General features: G+C 41.8%; 1 protein-coding gene across 2 annotated transcripts in view; it reads left to right on the plus strand.

Moving 5' to 3' along the window:
- Positions 1-20,398, plus strand: part of RHBDF1 (rhomboid 5 homolog 1) — a 103,724-nt gene that overhangs the window by 40,053 nt on the left and 43,273 nt on the right. Inside the window, exons 3-9 of one of the 2 annotated variants that reach the window (XM_075286036.1) lie at positions 3,907-4,037; positions 9,035-9,145; positions 13,261-13,474; positions 13,558-13,764; positions 15,454-15,576; positions 16,749-16,915; positions 19,603-19,854. In XM_075286036.1, coding sequence (XP_075142137.1) covers positions 3,907-4,037; positions 9,035-9,145; positions 13,261-13,474; positions 13,558-13,764; positions 15,454-15,576; positions 16,749-16,915; positions 19,603-19,854 — 1,205 coding nt within the window. The remainder of the gene's footprint in view (positions 1-3,906; positions 4,038-9,034; positions 9,146-13,260; positions 13,475-13,557; positions 13,765-15,453; positions 15,577-16,748; positions 16,916-19,602; positions 19,855-20,398) is intronic. The other variant, XM_075286037.1, reaches the window with a different exon arrangement.

The following is a 20,398-nucleotide window of genomic DNA, read 5'->3' on the forward strand; positions in this document are numbered from 1 at the left end:
GAAATCACATTGTCTGATTTTGTAAGAATTTATTTGCAAATTATGGTGGAAAATAAGTATTTGGTCAGTAACAAAATTTCATCTCAATACTTTGTTATATATCCTTTGTTGGCAATGACAGAGGTCAAACGTTTTCTGTAAGTCTTCACAAGGTTGGCACACACTGTTGTTGGTATGTTGGCCCATTCCTCCATACAGATCTCCTCTAGAGCAGTGATGTTTTGGGGCTGTCGCTTGGCAACACGGACTTTCAACTCCCTCCAAAGGTTTTCTATAGGGTTGAGATCTGGAGACTGGCTAGGCCACTCCAGGACCTTGAAATGCTTCTTACAAAGCCACTCCTTTGTTGCCCTGGCGGTGTGCTTTGGATCATTGTCATGTTGAAAGACCCAGCCACGTTTCATCTTCAATGCCCTTGCTGATGGAAGGAGGTTTGCACTCAAAATCTCACGATACAGGGCCCCATTCATTCTTTCATGTACCCGGATCAGTCGTCCTGGCCCCTTTGCAGAGAAACAGCCCCAAAGCATGATGTTTCCACCCCCATGCTTTACAGTAGGTATGGTGTTTGATGGATGCAAATCAGTATTCTTTTTCCTCCAAACACGAAAAGTTATGTTTCTACCAAACAGTTCCAGTTTGGTTTCATCAGACCATAGGACATTCTCCCTATACTGTTCTGATTCATCCAAATGCTCTCTAGCAAACTTCAGACGGGCCCGGACATGTACTGGCTTAAGCAGTGGGACACGTCTGGCACTGCAGGATCTGAGTCCCTGGTGGCGTAGTGTGTTACTGATGGTAGGCTTTGTTACATTGGTCCCAGCTCTCTGCAGTTCATTCACTAGGTCCCCCCGTGTGGTTCTGGGATTTTTGCTCACCGTTCTTGTGATCATTTTGACCCCACGGGGTGAGGTTTTGCGAGGAGCCCCAGATCGAGGGAGATTATCAGTGGTCTTGTATGTCTTCCATTTTCTAATTATTGCTCCCACAGTTGATTTCTTCAATCCAAGCTGGTTGCCTATTGAAGATTCAGTCTTCCCAGCCTGGTGCAGGGCTACAATTTTGTTTCTGGGGTCCTTTGACAGCTCTTTGGTCTTCACCATAGTGGAGTTTGGAGTCTGACTGTTTGAGGGTGTGCACAGGTGTCTTTTTATACTGATAACAAGTTTAAACAGGTGCCATTACTACAGGTAATGAGTGGAGGAAAGAGGAGACTCTTAAAGAAGAAGTTACAGGTCTGTGAGAGCCAGAAATCTTGATTGCTTGTAGGTGACCAAATACTTATTTTCCACCATAATTTGCAAAAAAATTCTTACAAAATCAGACTGTGATTTTCTGGATTTGTTTTCTCATTTTGTCTCTCATAGTTGAGGTCTACCTATGATGTAAATTACAGACGCCTCTCATCTTTTTAAGTGGTGGAACTTGCACTATTGGTGACTGACTAAATACTTTTTTGCCCCACTGTACATGATCAGTTTGGCTGAACTAACTGGGCAATAAACATCTGCCAGATTATTTCTCAGGCCACATACTTGGGAAGCATAGGATTAGAAGATAGGACATCAGTATGAAAATTGTATAAGGGTCTGGAAGGCTGGAAAAAGCGTGATGTTTTACATTACCTGCAAAGCGGATGAGATTCTGGCTAATCCTATCGACACATTGCAGAAAAAATCTTCCGCAGAAAAGCTGCACTTTCAATAACGCCTGTTTTTTTTGAAAATTGCAGAATGTCAATGATACCTGTAGGAACGCAGCTGTTTTCCATATAGGTATGATAGGGAAAGAAAGTTTGCAGAGATAAAAAAAAAAACCATGATGCCCTGCTACGTGGGGCCTTAGCCCTAGAGTCCATTCACACGGAGGAAAATGGTGTGGAATTTCAGCGCTGAAAAAAAAGCCTCCCATTGACTTCAATGGGTTCCTTTTTCTGTTAGAGGAAAAAGGAACCCATAGAAGTCAAGGGGAAGCTTTTTTTCAGTGCTGAAATTCCACACCAAACTCCTCACCATTTTCCTCCATGTGAATGGACCCTTAAAGTGTAAACTTAGCCATATATCTTAACAGTTCCTCTAACTTTCCATGCACATCCATGCTCAACCTGACCAGTCATCTATGTGTTCACAATAAGGAAAGACACCTATGGAGGTAGCTTATCTCCCTGAGATTAAAAGATCTAGCTTTTTGAGATCAAAAAGCTCCCACAATGGATTCTTCTTTCCCATGAAGTCTTAGGAGAGTTGAGATCCCCCTTACATATTAGATGGTTGACCAGCCCTGATAAAGTTGTTCCTTTATGGACTTGGTTGCCAGTTATACACCCAGTGATCTTTGGTCACGCAATGGGAGTTGTATCCAAGATCACTGTGCAGCTTTAACCTTAAGAATACTCGGCCAATTATAATGTAGATGTAGGCTGTGTTTCCAAATAAATAATATGACTCCCCCCTTTCTTCGTACATGTGCTAACACTCTGTACTTCTATACTTCAGTGTAGTGCCAAGGACAAAGAGAGGAAATAGGTGCTTAGAAACAAATTCTAATATTGGACACGGACTGCACAAGTCAACACATTTCCATTTTGGCGCATGTCTGATATTTTCCATTGTACGGCAGGCACCACATCTACTAAATCTTGATAAACGAAAAATAATTTAGGAAAAAACAACTATCAATGGAATTTTGTTGGAGAATATAATGAAAGCGTACAGTTATACCAAAATAGTATGGGGTAAAGAAGGTAAACAAATGTCAGGACAATACCCGTCAGCTTGTACCCTATGGTGACCACAATTGGAGGAAAACTGGGTTGACCCATTCATCGACCTGAGCGACCTCTCTACACATTATAACATAATAGATGTTCTTTCTGTAAATGTGGCCTATTACTCAGGATGAGCTGTGTTTGCTTATGGGCTTATTGTCAATGATGTCAGTGGTTATTATGAATGATGTTGTTGGGTTCAGGTCATTTTTGTAAGGCCAATAAGAGTTCTCACTATTGATAAAGTGGATTTTAGAACATGTCTTTGTTGCTAGAACTGTATTGCTTCTATGGATAGCCGTAACAGTAGACCTTCTGAACACAGATTTTCATTAGGCACTGTAATAGATCATGTAGACTGTTTGGAGGTGAGCAAATGGCTTAACTTGGGAGGTAGCAGCGGCTGAGTTGGAAATATAATAATTCAGCCTCTTCTTCAACAGTTCAAGGACCCTTCATCTCCTCCATCAACATTAACTCTTTGCATGCTTCAGTGTGTACTATTCTACTGATTCCTGCACAGTTGGATTTTTTTCCTTTTTCTAGCTCCTACCATTCTTGGGCAATCATTTAGTCTATGGGGTCTGCAGGCGTGTGTGTAACCGCTTTTAAGCAGACTCCATCTTTCTTGTGTCCGCTTTTTCTTTTTTTTTTCATTAAGAATTTTAGATTGAATTTCATTAAATTTACTGTGTCTGCTTTTTTATTGTGTAGGTTATGTTTTTTGGAATAAAGAAGTTTTTATGTGCGTTGGGGTGCCATTTTTTTTCTATTATTTTTATGTCTTATGTAAAAGAGTGAAGCCTTCATTTCCTGGCCATGGGTTTGTGAGCCAGCTTACTTTTTAGTTTTTCGCTTTTCATGAAGCCCCGATGTACTTGCCTGGCTTCAATGAACCGCTAGGCAGGCGTCAGTAGTACCATAGAGTACCATCTCTAAGTAAATATGAAGGTTTGTTTCAGTGTAGCCACGAACACAGTTAGGACAGGACTGTTTGGGACACGAAGCCACCAGCCCATAAGGACTTGCGAATGATTTAGTGTCCTATATAGATCTAGTAAGTTCTCTTTAATAATATATGTCATAAAGATAAACAATTTAAACTTTTGTTATAAGAAAGACATTTCTTCTTCCAGCCCTTCAAGCGTCAGACCTATTTAAGAAGTGTTAGTATGCCAGTTGAGAATACAAGAATCCCTTCACCTCCCAATGACCCAAAACGGCCAATCTTACAACGACAGACCTCAATCACCCAGACTATTAAAAGGTAAGAATAGATTGTAAATATTGTGAAGTTATATGTATATGTATATTGCACTTAAGGACAATGATGCTAAATAGAGATGAGCGATCGGCGTTCGATCGAATTGATATTCAATCGAATATCAGGCCATTCGAGGTATTTGATTATAATCGAATACCACGAGGCAAATGCACTAAAAATTCGTATCCCCTCCACCCTCCCTGGTGCTTTTTTTGCACCAATAACTGTGCAAGGGAGGTGGGACAGGAACTATGACAACGAAGGCATAAAAAAAAAAAAAAAAAAAAAAAATCAGAAAAAGTAATTGGCTGGCTAAATCAGGTGACCTCCACTTTATACGAATGGTCAATTTCAGATTCGGGTCATATGAGACTGTGAACTATGTGACTGTGAGACAGGGATAGATGTACTTGCAGGGTTAGCTAGGGATTACCTTTATTTAGGTGGGAATGTCACTCACACAGCTCTTTGGGGCTCTATCTCGTCGGGATCCCTGTCAGCTTGCGATATGCGGGAGCTGACTTTTTCCCATAGGAATGCATTGACCAGCATTGATTGGCCGAATGCCATACAGAGTATAGCATTCGGCTAATCAACGCTAGTTCTGCCTGAGGAGATGGAGTCTAAGATCGGTCCACAGCAGTCTCCATTGTGGTCCGATCTCAGATGTAGCAGTGTTGAGCGCACAGCTCTACTACACCGGAGATGTAGCAGAGCTCAGTGCACACTCAGCTCTGCTACATCTCGGGTGTGGCAGAGCTCAGCACACACTCAGCTCTGCTATATCTCGGGTGTAGCAGAGCTCAGCGCACACTCAGATCTGCTACATCTCGGGTGTAGCAGAGCTGTGCGCTCAACACTGCTACATCTGAGATCGGACTGTGGACCGATCTTAGACTCCGCCTCTTCCAGCACTCAACTCTGCTACATCTCTGGTGTAGTAGAGCTCAGCACACACTCAGCTCTGCTACATCTCTGGATAGCAGAGCTCAGCACACACTCAGCTCTGCTACATCTCTGGTGTAGCAGAGCTTAGCACACACTCAGCTCTGCTACATCTCTGGTGTAGCAGAGCTTAGCGCACACTCAGCTCTGCTACATCTTGGGTGTAGCAGAGCTCAGCGCACACTCAGCCCTGCTACATCTCGGGATGTAGCAGAGCTCAGTGCATGGCCAGCTTTGCTAAATCTCTGGTGTAGCAGAGCTGTGCACTCAACACTGCTACATCTAAGATCGGACCAGAATGGAGACTGCTGTGGATTGATCTTAGACTCCGCCTCCTCCAGCAGAACCAGCGTTGATTGGCCGAATGCTGTACTCTGTATGGCATTCGGCCAATCGTGTTGGTCAATGCATTCCTATGGGAAAAAGTCAGCTCCCGCATATCGTAAGCTGACAGGGATCCTGACGAGACAGTGGCGTAATACAGGAACTTGGGCATGTTAGATGCCCCCAGACATGCTTCCCCTGCTGTCCCAGTTGCATTCCAGGGTGTTGGCATCATTTCCTGTGGTATCATAGTGGACTTGGTGACTCTCCTGAGTCGAAGTGTGGCTTCCCCTGAAACAAAGCATTTTTCCCCATAGATTATAATGGGGTTCGATATTCGTTCGAATAGTCAAATATTGAGGAGCTATTCTAAACAAATATTGAATCTCGAATATTTCACTGTTCGCTCATCTCTAATGCTAAACATATAATTATAATAATAGACTATAATTAGTACTGAATGTAGTCGTCCCTTCCTAAGTGTCAAAAATCTGCCTGATTAGGACTTCAAAGAAACTATTTTTTATTAAATCGATATTAAAAGATGAAATTCTTATTACTGTCTAACAGTTTTGTAAAGCCAGATTTCCAGGCTCATCTGCAGCAAATCAGACCTCCCACTTTAAGGCTAAGGCCCCACGTAACAGGCTGCAGCGAAAAAGTGCTGCAGGATAAACTACAGCGGAAACACATTGCGGTTTTTCCCTCAGCACTTTTTACAGAAAGTAAAAGTTTTCCTCGGCTGACTTTCTGCTTCAGTTATACCTAGACGGAAACCACCAGCATTTCCGTACGTATAATTGACATGGTTATTTTCAAAAATGCAACAATTTCGGAAATCGCAACATTTCCACTGTGGATATTTTTCTGCAATGTGTGGATGGGATTTGCTAGAATCCCATCCACTTTACAGGGACTGAAAAAAACACAGTTTTTTTTGTGCCCTGGCCTAAAGTTGAGGCCCAGCGTTGTGGAAACGGAGCTTTTTTTGTACATTTTGAACCAAAGCCAAGAATGGGTGTGAAAGGAATGGGAAATATATAGGAAGCTCTTATACTTCGACCTTCTGGTCAGTTTGCTCCTGGCTTTGGCTCAGAAAATTGCAGCAAAAAAAGCTCAATTTCTGCATTGTTGGGCATCAGTCTTAAAAGCCTACATGTTTCCGCTGTCAATATTCTATAGACAGCATCAAAAGGGTGTAAAGATTAGTAACTGCTGGGGTCATGTTTCTTTAAACTGTCCAACACCATGCAGCACAATGGTGAGACTGCAATCTCCTATAGTCCCACTAAAGCCTCAGTATCAGCTGAGCACCAGTGCTCTTGTGTGACTAGTCCTTCATTCTCTTCTATGGGGTTACGGACACTTCTGTAGATTACAATCTCAGCAGTCCAGTTGAAGTGAATGGAGGACCGGTCATGCAAGTGCAGTGGTGGTTCATTCATAAGGAGGCTTTAGGGACTTTCATTCCCCCGTCCATCTCATCACTACAGGGCTCCAGCTATCAGACACTTATTCCATGTCCTCTGGATGGATAGGTTATACGTGTCCATAACAGCACAACCCCTTTAAAGGGGGTTTCTAGGATTACAGTCTTGTTGGCCCTTTCCATTATTGACTACCAACCTCCCATCAATCAATTGAATTGGGCAAAGCTGCAGTACCACACCCAGCCACTAGTAAATGCACAGCTTGTAGGTATATGGGACGTGTGAACAATGAGGGGGCATCACTCATCTGAGCTCTGCAGTTTCTTCCAATAACTGGTGGGAGTGCCGGGTGTCGGACCCTACCGATCTGATAGCTGTCCTAAGGATAAGTCATCAATTATATCATTTCAGGAAACCCCCAGAAAAAAATAAGTTCTCAACAGTATACATTCAAAACTTCATTTTCTGATTTTTTTTCCTTGCTGATTCTAGTTTGATCCTACCTTAACTCATATGGGCAAGGGAGGGGGCAAATAAAACAGGATTTTATTTAATGGAGCAAGTCCATCCGGTACAGGTGTCCTAGTGAAATCTTAGCTTATTTTTCTGCTTTAAATCATAAGTAGACACATCCTATTGGTAAATGTTACCGCTTACAGCCAGGTATGCTTTGTACATAGCACCTGATGAATTTGTTGGTGTCCAGCCAAGATTTTTTGTTTAAAGGGAGTCTGCCACCAAAACCCAGCAGACCAACATATCTACCCAGCCCTGCAGATAGATAGGTTAGGGTCGCCTAAATCAAATAGTTTTCCGCTTGTGAATTAAAACCTTTCTTGCCGATATATCATTGTTTCCTCAGTATGCAAATGAGCTATTTGGATCAACCAGCACAGTATCATTGCTCCAAAGAGGTAAGTCAACTTTCTTCATTGCATCATAGAGCTTGTTTGCATATTGACAAAAACAGAGACATCTTGACAACAGAGGCAGCAATTCTTAAGAGAAAAACAATGTTTGAGGCAGGTGTCCCTAACTTATCTATACATTAACTATGCTGATAGGACAAGAAAAGGTCAGTACCCCTTTATCAAGTGTACATGCACACTTGATAACGGGGTACTGACCCCGAAATGCATAGTGTTTTGTTGATCAATAAAGAAGCTTCAGATTTCATGTATCCTGGTTGAAGTGCGTTTCCTTTCTCCTAACCCAAACCTCAGGTCATTTTTTTGGTCCTATCAGCATAGTTCCTGACACGGTAGGATGCATTCACACTACGGATACGATGACTGATTCTGAACGTTAAAACACGTTCAGAATCAGCGTGTATAAAGCAGATCCCATTCATTTCAATGGGAGCTGGCATACGAGCGCTCCCCATTGAAATGAATGGGCTGCTTTTTTCTCTACAAGCGCTCCCATTGAAGTGAATGGGAGTGTTTATAAGCGCTCGCGTGTACGGCTCGGCATGGGCCGAGCGCTTATGCCGTGTGAAGGGGCCCATAGAGAAAAAAGCAGCCCATTCATTTCAATGGGGAGTGCTCGTATGCCGGCTCCCATTGAAATGAATGGGATCTGCTTTATACGCGCTGATTCTGAACGTGTTTTAACGTTCAGAATCAGTCAGCGTATCCATAGTGTGAATGCACCCTTAGGGTGACCGTCAGATCCTGTGGCTGTATCCACCCAGAGAGGAACCCTCTGCAATCTGTTCCAACGTGCTCATGGTGGTTGTGACCCTGCTCGCAACCTGCCAAGGTGAGAGTCCTACCTGTTTTATTCTCCAATTAATTTTGAGTTAAATTACACTATACACAGCTCGGTACTGTTTTGTTTCTGTTTTACTTGAGCTTATCTATCCATGAGACTGGGTTGATATGCTAAGTTCTAGTGACAGACTCTTTAAGCCATACTCACCCCACTGATCGTCTACTGCTGCTATTCTTCCACCAATTCATGACTCTCTGTTCTTCCCGCTGAAGTGATGACATGGTACAGTGAGTGACTCGCTACAACCACTGCAGCAGTTACATGTCTGTCTTCAGATGTTGTTCCTTCAGCAGGAAGTAGAGACCAGCAGGGACAAGGACATGGATATGGAAGCAACAAGGGATCAGTAAGGCGATTATGTCTTTATTCTTTTTTTTTTTTTTTTTTTTTAATTTAACCATTCTGATCTGTTCCTAAAAAGAAAAATGGCTGGGAAGTTCCTATTATATATTTGTGATGTAGGGATGACTTTTCATGAGAAGTTAATAGGATTGTTCACCAATATTTCTCTTGTATTTTTCCCGGAAGGAAGCATGTTACATTTGACAGAATCAGTACTATGCCGGTTAAGGGGCATCTGGCTCGCAGGAGACCTATATATTATAGGAAACGTCAAACGCTCTCTACTTTCTTTTGCAGGTAGTTCATGAAGTGCATGGAGAGTGCTGCAAATACTGCATGACTAGTTCCTGACAGTGCTTAGTTAATGGCGCTCTGGTAGACTCATATGGCTAATACATGACTGGTTTGACGTGAATTAACTTTGCATGTCAGTCAATTCTAAAAAAAAGTTTCAGTTAAAAGTAGCAAAGGCCCTTAGTCATAGAAGGATGAGGATATTTCGCGCTAAGACGATAATTTAGAAAATGATTATTATTATTATTTATCCTTTGTCTGTTAGACTAAGGGTAGAGTTTCAGCTCAACTAATAAAACAGGCTTCAAGTTTCAGCCTGTAAAATAATATCATCTGGAAGAGTAATAAAGAGTAATAAAAACTGAAATTATAATAAAGCAATAAAATAAGTTGCTCATCGTCTAGCTAGTAAATTGATGTGATCCAGACCGTCATGAATACACTTATTTTTGCAACATAAATGGTATAATATAGACAGCAAGCGAAGACTAAAGAGAGTCTACCATCTCCTCCAAGCATACTCAACTGTTAATACAGTTATGTATAACAATATATCTCTGTTACGTCTGTCACTGTTGTAGATTTTGGGAAAACGACATTGAAGTCTTATGCAAATGAGGCAGATGGTGCACTGGGGACGGGCCTTCACTTCCCTGGAGCATTACTCTTACCGCATGGCCCTCTACCATGTTCTGCCTGTTCGACCCTTTGCAATGGAAGTTGGTCTTCTCACTGCTATAGCGGAATACCCTTGTGGGAGGAGATAGACTCCCTTTAAGCTGACAATTTCTCCTAAGGCCTCGTTCACATCTGCGTTGGTATTCCATCTGGGGGAGTCTGCATGGAATACTGAACACAACTGCAAGCGGTGTGCCAGAGAAAGCACGTGGACCCCATAGACTATAATGGGATCCGTGTGCTTACTGCCAGATCTCCGTAGGGATCATGTGGACAGGAAATTAGTTCACAATCTACTTTCCAGTATGCATGATTCATGAATTCAGCGCATGGCAAGCACATGGACCCCATTATAGTCTATGTGGTCCATGTGCTTTCAGTGTTTGCAGTTGCGTTTGATATTCCATTCAGGGGGAAGGTCCTCATGCGGACTCCCCGAACGGAATACCAATGCAGATGTGAACGAAGGATAAGGCCATTCGCAATGGTAGTTGAAAGGGTGGGGGGCTTCCTCTGCAGTGGGCATACTATCTGTGTATGTATCTGTCGCTATCATTACTTACTTATCACTCTTTTCACTTCAGGTTTGTTAGCTGTAATCTTTGGCTATAACAGGATTTGGATGATCCTCAATAAAATCCTTTTGACCATTGTTTAGGAATACTTGCCTTCCCCTTAAGCGGCAAATTATTTGATATGTTATACCTCAATCGAGTCATTTATCTGCCCACAGTCATTTGGGGATTTTGTCGTCCTCTCCCGTATTTCTATAATTCTGTTGGTTAATCTTTGTAACAAGGATCACACTGACAATTATTTAATTACTTCTATACCCCACATGGGGTGGTTACAACAGAAGAACTTCTAACATCCGTCCTGATCTAACTCTCCAGACTTTTCTGTGTGGCTATAACTATAAGATCTCGGTGGTCTATTTTATCTAATACTGGATATTAGTTGTGGAATATTTTTCATTTTTGCATTGCTGAAGATAGATAGATTTTTAGTTGCCAGATCAAAAGGGCAACTTGTCAAGGTTCAGGTCACAGCAGGCGTATAGTCAGAGCATAATGTACATGTATAGACAGCATATATTAATGTAATTGCTAACAATAAAAAAGGAAGGAGAAAGTTGGTGTGGTGTATGGAGTTAACCCCTATAATAACCTTTTGTCCAATTTTAGTAGGTAGTAAAAATACAATTATAATTGAACATAATTCATAATAATTTTATACTGGTTTAAATGCTTTGGAACAGAATAAAAAGCTGAGTTAATCCTGTCAGGACACCTAGGAAAACCTGAGAGTCCTGCTTACCCCGCCCACACAGGCCGATTAGCAGATTGTTTCTCTCTTTTAGGAATCCTCTATGGGTCCATTCACATGGAGGAAAATGGTGAGGAATTTGGTGTGGAATTTCAACGCTGGAAAAAAAGCTAGCAGAAAAAGGAACCCATTAAAGTCAATGGGAGGCTTTTTTTTCAGCGTTGAAATTCCACACCAAATTCCTCACCATTTTCCTCCGTGTGAATGGACCCTAAAGGGGCATTCACATGGAGTACTTTGGCACGGATTCTGACGCGGAATCCGCACGGAAAAAAAGCCTCCCATTGACTTCAATGGGTTCTGTTCTTCACATGGAGTCCATTGTCAGTGGGAAGCTTTATATCGCGCGGATGCTGACGTGAATTCCGCCTCGGAATCAGCGCATGGAAACTCCATGTGAATACCCCCTAACAGAGCTCGGCTTCTCTTTCTCAATCACATTGTACAAAAAAAATCGCCCGACGGGTTCACTTTAAGTCTAATGTGTTTGCAGTTCTACTACATAAGTAGCAGCAACAAATCTTCACCATTCAGGAATTTCTCGCAGCTGGCAGTTGGCCGAGATCATACAGTATATGACGGTGATCGAAATGCCATTCTGACACTTGTGAAAACAGGGAAATTAATAGTTCACTAAAAGTATATACACAAAAGTTGTGTAACATGTAGATTATATTACTGTAAATAGTCAGTAGAGATGCAAAGTGACAAAGGACTGTGTTACACTCTAGTTTGCATTGATCATATATCTATGTACTATTGCTGTGTCAAAGCAATTGTTTTTTCAATGCCATTGTATCACAGAGCTTCATTATTGCTGCCCCTGCACCACACCTGCAGGAGACTCCTACTGAAGCTGAAAATAGGTGCGCCAAGATGCCAATAGCGGTAAAAAGAACACTAGTGGTCTCCATAGACCACCATTGTATGGAAGCGAATTTTGAGGCGAAATCCACTGTCAAAATCCACCTCCATGCCCCCGCGTGAACTAGCCCTAAAATGGATCAAATACTGTTTTTTCACTGTTTTTCCTACAAAAAATAAATAAAAAGTGATCAAAACACCAAACGTTCCCCAAAGTAGTATAAATAAAAAGTACAATTGGCCCCATAAACAAAGACACCTTACACAGTAAAATATACACAAATATGAAAAAAGGTACAACCAAGAATTTTTTTTTCAACGTTTTTTGAAACAGAACTCATAAGTAAATGGTGCAAATACATATATTTAACCCTCTCCAATTCTGAAGTTTTTTTACAGTGTTCCAGTACATCATATGGATTATCATACAGCATTTATGGCCATGACAGAGAACATCGTCCACCAAGTCTAGCAATTTTGTGGAGTGGATTTTCTGCTGAGACTGCAGCAAAATCCACATCAAATCTGTAGTAAAATATGTTACAAATAGGATTGCAGAATTCATCTTATCCATTACATAAGGTGAAATCCGCAGTACAATTTGCGGAATAAATTACACCGCTGCAGATTTCAATACCCCACTGCAGGTCACTTTCTGCTGCGGTCTCTTTCCTATAGTCAGTGAATCAGTCTTGTTAAAATAGCTTTCTTTCTGCTGCTACTGTAATAAGCTGCAGCTTTTTAGTCTACAAATCCAGACAGAAAATCCAGAGTGTAGCCATCCCTTGTGGACATACCATTATAGTAATAGAGCCGGGTATTTTTGTTATTGTTTTTGAGAGATATTTTCCATTACAGACTTCCTGTCTGTGTAGCGAGCGCATCCAGCCTAATGGCTAATAGTGCTAAACAATGGCTACATAACTATGACATATCTCAGGTTCTGCACGGCTTGTTGTCTTGACTTGAGTCTGTAAGATTAGTAAAAACATGCATGTTTTTAGTGTTGTTTTTGACGAATGGACTCGGTGATAGAGTCAATGAGTAGGAAGGAAGTTGGGTTTATAAATAACATAATAACTTTTACTGACAAATGTAGATGTCTGTATTTTATACTGCAGATATAATATATGTATTTTATACTGTGGATGCTTTATTCGTAACCATTAGCACTTATACACTGTGAGATACTTGTATTCAGTGCTATGGAGAACCTTGCACGTTGCTTACTTCTACTTCTGTATTTGCAGGGGCACTGCCGATTGGTTTGGCGTAAGTAAAGACAGCGATTCCACACAGAAATGGCAGCGGAAAAGCCTTAGACATTGCAGCCAGAGATATGGAAAGTTAAAACCACAGGTGATACGAGAAATGGACCTTCCCAGCCAAGACAATATATCTTTAACAAGTACAGAAACACCTCCTCCTCTATATGTGGGACCAACTCAGTTTAATATGCAGAAGGTATTTTTTTATTGCTGCAATTTACACACTGTCCGGTTTTTTTTATTACGTGATGTGTAATAATTTTTTATGTACCTGCTTAGATTATCGACCCTTTGGCGCGAGGACGGGCTTTCCGAATGGTGGAAGATACTGATGGTTACAGTATGCCGCACACACCTATTACTCCTGGAGCAACTTCTCTCTGCTCATTCACAAGCTCAAGATCCGGATTCAACAGATTTCCCAGAAGACGGAAAAAAGAGTCCGTGGCTAAGATGAGTTTCAGGGCCGCAGCAGCACTTGTAAAGGTAATATATGTTATATATTGGGTGTTACATGGGTGTCATAGGTGTTACTGCAGCCGTATAGCGGTTTCTGTTCCAGCCTGCTCCTGATTTACTAAGCACAATGTATCAGTGTGATTTGCACCAAAAAAACCTTACACATTTTCCAAGTATTTTAGATATTGTTTAGACACTTCTACAATTTGTATGAAAAGAGGCCTGGTTTCATGGAAAGTGGACGTAGTCTGAGTTGTAACACCATGTGCCAAAAAATGTGGCAAGTTTTAGTAAGTACCAGGAGGCGGAATATAAAATCTTGACGCATTGGTATCATGTACCGGCAAAACTGCATAGGATTTTCCCGTCTTCTTCCCCTTTCTGCTGGCACTGTGGTAGGAGGTGGGGACCCTGCTGCATATTTTTTGGGAGTGTGCCAGACTCCATGATTTCTGGGGTGCATAGAGTGGTTTGCCAGGTTTTCCAACTTTCCCTTCCGTACTCTCCGGCTCTCTTCCTGCTCCACCTGTCGGATCTCCCTCTTTGTACGTACCATAGGTCATCCCTCCGGCATGTGATCAGCGCAGCCCGGGCTTGTATTCCGGTGCTCTGGAAGTTTACTAACCCCCCTCCCTTTGCCACTGGCTTCATAAAGTGGAGGTATTAGGATCATGGAAGACCTCCGCACGTCTCTTCGGGACATGAGGGAGGCCTACATAGAAGCCTGGACCCCGTGGATTCTCTTTCAGGGTACCCAAATGCACAAGGACCTGGTTGGCTGCGGCGTCCTCATAGCTTGCAGGCTGGTGGATGGAGCTCAGGGTTATCCCCCCCCCCTTTTTTTTCTCTCTCTTCCTTCTTTCCTTCTTCTTTCTTTCTACCCTGTTTCTGGGAAGGAAGTCTGTCCCTAATTGTTTTGATTCGTTTGTCGTGTTTTGTTTCGTCTATTTAGACACGCTTTTTGGGTGATTGGATTTTGCAGGTCCGGTCTCCCTGGTAATGCAAGCAATTTATCGAACCGCATTAGGCACATTAATACATTTGGCAGTTAAGACTGTCTAGTCTAAGTTTAAGCTGTCTTAATTTTAGACAGTGTTAGTAAATTTGCACTATGTCAACACCATCTTATCGTCCTCATCGGTGACTGTGCTAGCAATAGTCATTGGCTGCAGCACACAATTGCACATAGATGGGGTGCCAGGTAAGCACTGGCACAAGAAGGACTGAATTTTCGAGTAGGATTTATTTTATTTAATAAAAGTAAACATTTCTTGTATTATGTAATCTAATACCTTGAAAGTGTCAGCTAAAATCTTTGGAGGTGTAAGCATTGTTTTCAGTTCAATCATATAAGAATATATATGTTCTATGCTGAGATGCGTAAAATATCAATAGCGAATAATAGGGGAACCAATGTGACAACTGCCGAGCACAAAGAAATTGTCATTTCCCTCACAGTCTAGCAAACATCTATGATAAGTTAGACTCTGAGCATGGAAATCACGAAACCATGATGACCTGGCAAAGTAAGCAGTTCCTCAAGTCTGTATTTTTAGAATGTAAATCTCTATGTAAATATGTTTTCAGTGGAAATGTCCCTCATTGTGTTTGTATATATTGAATAAGCATTTGCCGACATGACTGTTAGAAAACGGTTTCTACTGTAGGGATTTACTATGATGTATGTAATTTGTTTTATTCTTTACAAAAACACAGGGGCGCTCAATTAAAGATGGTACGTTACGAAGGGTACAACGAAGAAGCTTTACTCCAGTTAGTTTTCTTGAAGAAGACACTATGGATTTTCCTGATGAATTAGATACATCATTTTTTGCACGGGTGAGTATTATAAAAATTCTGAATGTTTAAAGAGGATCTTTCATCATCTCAAACAAGTTCAGTTCTTTATATCCTTTAGGAGGCGCTGCTCCTAAATAAAGAGATAACTGCAATTTAGAGCATGATGCTGGCCTGAGCTAAAAACTAGGAAAGTGGAGGGAAGAGGAGATTTGAGGGCTGAAGAAATACTGAGATGAGAAAACCCTTTTTGGCTAAGGCCCCATGGCACATCCCGCATCAAAAAAAGCGCTGCAGGAAAAACCGCAACGCATCAAAATTCTTCCCTCAACACTTTAGACAGAAAGTTTGCAGAGGTTTCATCTGCGGACATTCTGATTCAATTATACCTATGGGGAAACCACCAGCGTTTCTGTAGGTATAATTGACATGCTACAATTTCCAAAACCGCACTGTTTTTGCAAATCGCAGCATTTCTGCATAGCGGTTTTTACCACAAAGTGGGCATGGGATTTGCTAGAATACTATCCACTTTGCCCTGACTGTAAAACATCGAGATTTTTCCCAGGTAGCCTAAAAACTGCTTTTTTTGTTGCAGATTTTGCTTCAGTTTTTTGAGCCAAAGCCAGGACTGGATTGAGCAGAAGGGAGAAGTCTAAGAGCTTCCCCTATATTTCCCTTTTCTTTTATAACCACTCTTGGCTATGGCTCAAAAAAACGCAGCAAAATCTGCAAGAAAAATGCTGCTTTTGCAACGTGGGGCCTTATAATTGTAGCCAAGAGTTGCTACTGCAGCAATGGGAAATATATAGGAAATATAGCAAGTATTTATAATTCTACCTTCCGCACAATCCACTACTGGCTTTGGCTCAAAAAAATGCAGCAAAATCTGCAAGAAAAAAAGCAGCAGTTCTACAACGTGGGGCCTCAGTCTTAAGATAGTTAAAGAAAATCTTTAAAACCTTGCAAAAAATCTAATTGTACATAGGAAGATATTTATAACAAAATATTAAAAATAACTATTTGTTATTCTAGTTTTACTATTAAATCAAGAGTAATACTATGAAAGAACTCTAGCTATAAATTGCAGAAATGTGGTTGCTTGGATGGAGAATGTCCGTATGTGATATCATCTCTCAAGTGGGAGTTAATAATGATCATTATGTTACTTATGTGTGGCACGTCACAGTATCACAGTATTGTATGTTTGTCAGGAAGGAGCTCTTCATGAAGATCTGTCCAGTTATCCTGATGAAGTGTTTGAATCTCCCTCGGAGGCTGCCATAAAGGAGGCTGAGCAGAACGCAAAAGCAGAAGAGACCGTAGAACGTACAGGAAGCGCTTTGGACAAGAGTGAGCTAGAAAAAAGCCATTTGCTGCTGTAGGTGGACATGTGAATATGGAACATAAATGTGTTATTATTCAGGCAAAAATAATTAAAAGATCAAACCTTAAAAGGAAACTTATTTATGTGTTCCCTATTAGGGCATATGGACATCATTAAAGGGGTCGCCTTTTTGAGACCCCCTTTTACTGAATTAGGGGGCATTCACACGGAGTAACGCCGGGCGTGTATCACAGCTGTACATGCCGGCGTTACGGCAGACTGCCGAACACTTCCCATTCACTTCAATGGGAGCGCTCGTAACAGCGGCGTTTACGAGCGCTCCCATTGAAGTGAATGGGAAGTGTTCAGCAGTCTGCCGTAACGCCGCCGTGTACGGCTGTGATACACGCCCAGCGTTACTCCATGTGAATGCCCCCATAGAATGAGAATTGCTAAGAGGTAGAGGCACACACTCTGGCGGACCGATTTATTCATCTATAACATGGAAAGCCATTATTTCAAATGGAGAAATTGTATTGTGTGCAGCTAGCCATGGCGATCGCTCTGACTTGCAGAAGCTGGGCTTGTGGCCATCTGCTCATCACCAGACTGGCATCATTGCAAAAGCTGTTGTCTTCATGAGAAATCCCCTTACGGTACATTCATACATGGCAGAATATATCCAGATCCTTCTGTCCTGCTTTAGTAGAAAACTAGGTAATAACTAAAAATGGCCATCAGTATTTTAATCAGTATTACCCACCTGGTCATACAAATGGCCATCCAGATGAAAATGACTAAGGGCTCGTTCACATCTGCGTTCATCGGTCCTTATTGCAGGTTTCCGTTTCCTGCATAAAACAGATGCAGGAGACGGAAGCCTGCAGGAGACTTTCTCACCCATTCATTTGAATGGGTGAGAAAGCTGTCCGGCCGTGCGCGGCAGTGAGCGTTTTGCGCTCTCCGCCGCAAAACCGGGTTTTATAATCCGGACACAGAGTCGGACATGCAGTACTCTGTGTCCGGATAAAAAAATCCGGTTTCGCGGCGGAGAGCCTAAAACGCTCACCGCCGCGCACGGCCGGACCCGGTCTATGGTTTCCGTCTTCTGCCATGCAGAAGACGGAAACCATAGTACGGAGACGTGAACGCAGGTGTGAACCCAGCGTAAAAAGTATTATTGACTCCATATTCTAAAGTGATAAGTCTTACATAAGCATATCTAATGATATAAAAAAGAAGCTCCGGGTTCGTTCACATCTGCGCCCGGTCTCCGTTCTGCAGGTTTCCGTTTTCTGCCCAAAACTGGACAGGAGACGGAAACCTGACGGCATTTTTCAAACCCATTCATTTGATTGGGTTTGAAAAGTGTCCGGCAGTGAGCGCCAGTGAGTGTCTTCAAAGTCGGACATGCAGGACTTTGTGTCTGGTTTAAAAAAAAAAACGGTTTCGCCGCAGAGAGTACAAAACGCTCACCGGCGCTCACGGCCGGACACTGTCTGACAGGTTTCCGTCTTCTGCATGCAGAAGACAGAAACCTCAGAACTGAGATCAAACGCTGGTGTGAACCCAGCGTAGACGTGTTTTCTACTGATGAACAGGATCAGAGTTTATTAGTATTCGCGGGTAACAGGTCCTAGATATTCTTATTTATCCCAATAAGTAGATAGGTGTGCCAATCTTTACTTTCTCCTTTACAAGTTTCAGACCATAGTTACTTCCTGGTCGCAACCATTAGTGCCTAATCTAGACAAAATCCATCAATAAAATGGCGAGAGAAAATCTTTAGGGTTTAAGGCCACACGTAGGGAGTCGCAGCCGAAAAACACTGTGGACAAGACCGCAACAGAAGCACTTCAGGTTTCTTTTTCCGCAGTATTTTTCACAAAGTCCACAGAGGTTTCCTCCGTTATACTTGTATGGAAACCACCCGCATTTCTGTAGGTATAATTAACGTGTTGCGATTTCCAAATACACGATGGTTTTTGAAATCGCAGCATTTCCAATGCAAATTTTTATCTGCATTGTGTGGATGGGATTAGCCAGAATTCTATCTACTTTTCAGGTACTATAATACATGTTATGTTCTGCCGCATATTTGCAATGTAGGTCCCTGGCCTAAAACTGTGAAAAATGTTTAATTATTCATATTTGCGCAAATATTTAACTTTTATCTATGGATTTAAATATATGGGAAAACCCTTTAAGAATGTCAAGTTTGCCTTTTTATGTATTACTGTATCTGTTATGTCTATATCATAAGTATAAAATATTGCAACATAGAAACTTATTGACAGCACTTGTATTTGCAATAATTGTGACCCTTTTGGTTGTCATCCACCTATCCTCTGCCATTACAGTAACAGATATAGAAGAGAATAACTCATAAGTACCATACAATTCCTGCAGCATGAACAAAAACTCATTGGCCACTTAGTACAATATAAAAATAACACCTTGTGATATTGTACTGACTTCTGCCACATGACAAACTCGACTCTGCTACATCTGCAGTCAGATCTATCATGGCACTTCACAGTAGTGCCTGTTATGCAGTAACACTGGGCAGGCAGTGTCGTAGTTATGAGCAGAATCTTCCATTTTACCACCAGAGCAGATGTTTTTGCTTAGATGCCAAAGTGCTAGAGTCATTTGTGCCAGTGGAACAGGTTTCGCTCTTCAGAGAAAGTATAACTGTGTCATAGATTATGCATAAAAATCTACATTCCATGTGTTTCCAGGCCCTTAGAAAGAGGGTGGCGAAAGACAAAAGATGGACACCTTGTACAGCCAAAAATCCGTCTGTGCCAAGAAGTTGTCAGCGTTGGTCCACAGAAGCGAGGGCAGCGTATAACCATCCCAGTGAGGAAACTCTTTGCAAAAGAAAAAAGGCCATATGGACTGGGAATGGTGGGAAGATTAACAAATAGGACTTATCGCAAGAGAATAGATAGCTATGTTAAAAGGCAAATTGAAGATATGGATGATCACCGGTAAGCGCAGTATAAAGGTAGCAGATTAGTCTGCTGTGTAGATATTGATGTGTGCGGTGCTGGTTAAAGCCTAGCAGATTCTAAAGTGTTTCTGAGCACAAGGACTGTTCGGGGACAGCTCACAGACTCAGGCCCGGTTCACAGCTGCGTATGGGATTCCATTGGGGAAGTCCGTCTTTGGACCCTCTGAATGGAAACCTATACACATAGAAAAGCGGTTACCTGGGAATACACATGGACCCCATAGACTATAGTGGGGTCCTTTTGGTTTCCGTTCAGTTTCCGCATGAATCAGGCGGAGAGAGAAAAGTACTGCTTGCAGTTGCAGTTTGACATGGCCATTGCATGGAGGCATTGAGTGCGCCCTGTAATATGTTGGCATAATGCTTTCCAATCCGGTGCTTGTAGAGCTATTGATAGATGGAACCTTAGGTTCCTTCTATTAGTATATTATACCTATAAACATCTGTTCACTGAATTCCTTATTTACATTTTAGTTTCATTTTCATTTCCATTTTACCTTTTTTATATTATAGGACCAGAC

The sequence above is a fragment of the Leptodactylus fuscus genome, chromosome 8 (genome assembly GCF_031893055.1).
Source record: "Leptodactylus fuscus isolate aLepFus1 chromosome 8, aLepFus1.hap2, whole genome shotgun sequence".
NCBI lineage: Eukaryota > Metazoa > Chordata > Amphibia > Anura > Leptodactylidae > Leptodactylus > Leptodactylus fuscus.